Here is a 2,793-nt window from a genome sequence, read left to right as displayed (position 1 = left end):
AAAAAAAAAAAAAATATTACAAAAAAGTTCAGGGATAATGTCTAAGCAACTGTTAGGTTATCATCCTAAAACACACTACACTATATTACACTATGCTATACACTAGAACGATCTAGAGAACTTAGTGATATTGAGTAAACCTGTTTAAAAGTGCACCGATAATTCTTTAGCTGCTCATTTTTAAATGAAATATGAGAATTCAGTCTGCTTTACTTCTTTTGATTGTAAAGTATAATCATAATTGCTTTCTTTCAGATATTTTCATATGATCTTAGAAAAACCACTATGTTTTCTAATTTCAAATAGCTTGTTTTAAAAATCCTATAATATCATAAAAACCTTTTTGCACCATTTCAAATATATGCAGTACTTTTTTAATGCTTGGAGGTCACAAAAGAACTATTCTCATGTAACTTCAACCTGTACTCTTAACTATTAAACACTGAGAAGGAAATAAATAACCACCCTTGTCATCATGCCAATATTATCTAACTACCAATTGTTTGACATTTCAGTCTTCTAAAAGCCTGTTTTATTACTGTATGGATGGTGAGAAAAAACAAACTTAGGTTCTTTGTTTTCTACCACAACCAAATCAACAGTAGTTCAGAACATATCTAACTTTCACATTCATTATTTTTACATAATATACATATAACAGTGATTTCATTATTTGCCCTCCCCCCCCCACATACACACATCTCAGCTCAAATAGTATTTTCCATCGTCTTTCTATATTAGGCCTTAAAAAGTCATGTTTACATAGCTGACAGGACCAAGTCCTGTTAAAACTTCTTACTCCTTGAAATCAGAGATTCCCAATATAAAATTATGGTTACTGATGAATATAAAAACTATAAAATAGATGCATACCTAATGTCTTAATAACAGCAGTACCAATTAATATAAATCATTAGCATAGGTTGATTAAATATAAGTCACACTAAAACATAAACGAATTGTGGAGAAATGTGTAATTGTTAAGTGTATATGGTCAAACTTACCCCATTCTAGAAATTCCAGAATATTCTTCTCTCTTCTCAAGGGTGAATTATTACATTCATCATAAAGGCAGATGAGTATATCCAACAAGGATTCCACACTAAAGCATTGCCCATTGGTCTGAGTTGGCCCATCCAAAATAAACTGTTCCAACTGTCTCAAGCGCACTTCTCCAGACATGGCTGCTTCAGTTCTTAACAGACTTTCCTTCTTTATTATTTTGTGCTATCTTTGACAAATCTAGCACATTAGAATATATTACAGTTTATAAAAAGAATTTTGAAACGCCAGTGCTTTAAAGATGGTGCTGAATGTATAATCCATCTCAGAACTGCTATTCTGAGAATTGTAACTTGGTCAGTCTGTCCACACATACATCTACAATATATACAGAGTATTACAGAAAAATAATTATCCTAAAATCTCTTTTAATAGCATTTAAAAGAGAAAATATATACTTTATACATTTAAATAATAATTAAAATTTAATCCCAAGACTGAATCCACTCTTCTGTCATCCATATAGATTTTTAAAGGTCTTCTCCTTCATTCGAAATTCAGATCATGAAACCCAATCCCGAAATGAATCCTTCTGCATCATTTAAGTGTAAAGTCCCCCATTCCATTTGCAATAACAATTCACTTTCAAGGAAAGAGCAGCAGGAAGAAAGCTATTTGAAGGTGGGAGGGCAAAAAATAAAAAGCACAGGATTCTGAAGATCTAGTGCTGGAGAATATCCACCACCTCCACCACCTTCTTCTCCACCTTCTCCACCACCTCCACCTCCACCTCCACCACCTCTTAGAAAATGCATTAGTGGCAACTCTTCAGAAAGTGGGGAGTGGGAAGAAGAGAGGAAGAAAAGTCCTCGGAAACAGAATGCTTCCTTAGGGCAATCGGTGCCACTCTTCCATTAAGGCTCTTCACCATTCCAAAAAATAATGTATAGTCTGTATTTCCTTAACCTCCCTCCCCAATATCCTGGGGAGGGGGAGCATGTGGAGGGGGGGAAGTCACACCCCTCTTTAAATATCGGGGAAAGTAATAATTGTCCTCTCTTAAATACTGTATTAGCACATCCAGTCAAGGGAAGGGTAGGCTGGGCTGGTAATAATCCTAGCAAATCCTCTCCATATCGCTGCACGTCCTCTAGCTCGTTTCTCTTGACAGGGCGACAGGATATTGCTTTTTTCAATCCACATACATCTCCCACTCCGCTTGCGCGCTTCCCCCAAAAGATGCTGCGCTGCTGCTGTTTTCTAGTGCAAGAGATGGAAAGATGCTGCCCGTCTTTCGGTCCACCATACTTAGGGCATCTTCTTCGAGTAGCGAACAGCGATAGACTGTACTCCCCCCCACTCTTTCCTCCGTTTCCTCTTCCTCGTCGCGGTTGTTTTCCTCCTCTTCTTTCACAGTCCGCCCTCCCTGACACCACAGAGCCTCCTGCATAAGCTCAGGCTGCTACTGAATTCTCCGGATCCAACATGGCGGCCTCTTCACCCTCCCTCCTAAAGCTCCGAGCGAGCGAAGCTGCAGAGAGGCAAACGAGGCTGCAAGCTGTTGGGAATGAGAGGGAGGGAGCGGAGAGCGCTGGAGAGATGCTTATACGGCAGCAAGGAATGCAGGGATACAGGCGGACCTGAGGGGAGGGAACAGCAGCCGCACGGAAACGCCCTGCGGGCTACTGCAGGACCAGGTTGCTAAGCTGTGTTTGGGGCTCCTCTGGCTGCGTCAAGCGCTGTCGCCCAACCCGCAAGAACATACCTGTGCTCTGCAACCCCATCTCGCCC

General features: G+C 40.0%; 1 protein-coding gene across 2 annotated transcripts in view; it reads right to left on the bottom strand.

The window, feature by feature from the left end:
• Positions 1-1,441, bottom strand: part of CDC42BPA (CDC42 binding protein kinase alpha) — a 149,214-nt gene extending 147,773 nt beyond the window's left edge. For both annotated transcript variants that reach the window (XM_029286291.1, XM_015826578.1), the window contains exon 1: positions 1,005-1,441. In XM_029286291.1, coding sequence (XP_029142124.1) covers positions 1,005-1,182 — 178 coding nt within the window. In that variant the 5' untranslated portion in view covers positions 1,183-1,441. The remainder of the gene's footprint in view (positions 1-1,004) is intronic.
• Between the last annotated feature and the right edge of the window lie 1,352 nt (positions 1,442-2,793).

Source organism: Protobothrops mucrosquamatus, unplaced genomic scaffold, assembly GCF_001527695.2.
Source record: "Protobothrops mucrosquamatus isolate PMUCROS unplaced genomic scaffold, P.Mucros_1.0 scaffold_210, whole genome shotgun sequence".
Lineage (NCBI taxonomy): Eukaryota > Metazoa > Chordata > Lepidosauria > Squamata > Viperidae > Protobothrops > Protobothrops mucrosquamatus.
Note: the sequence above shows the minus strand (reverse complement) of the source record. Positions and strands in the feature narration are given on the sequence as shown.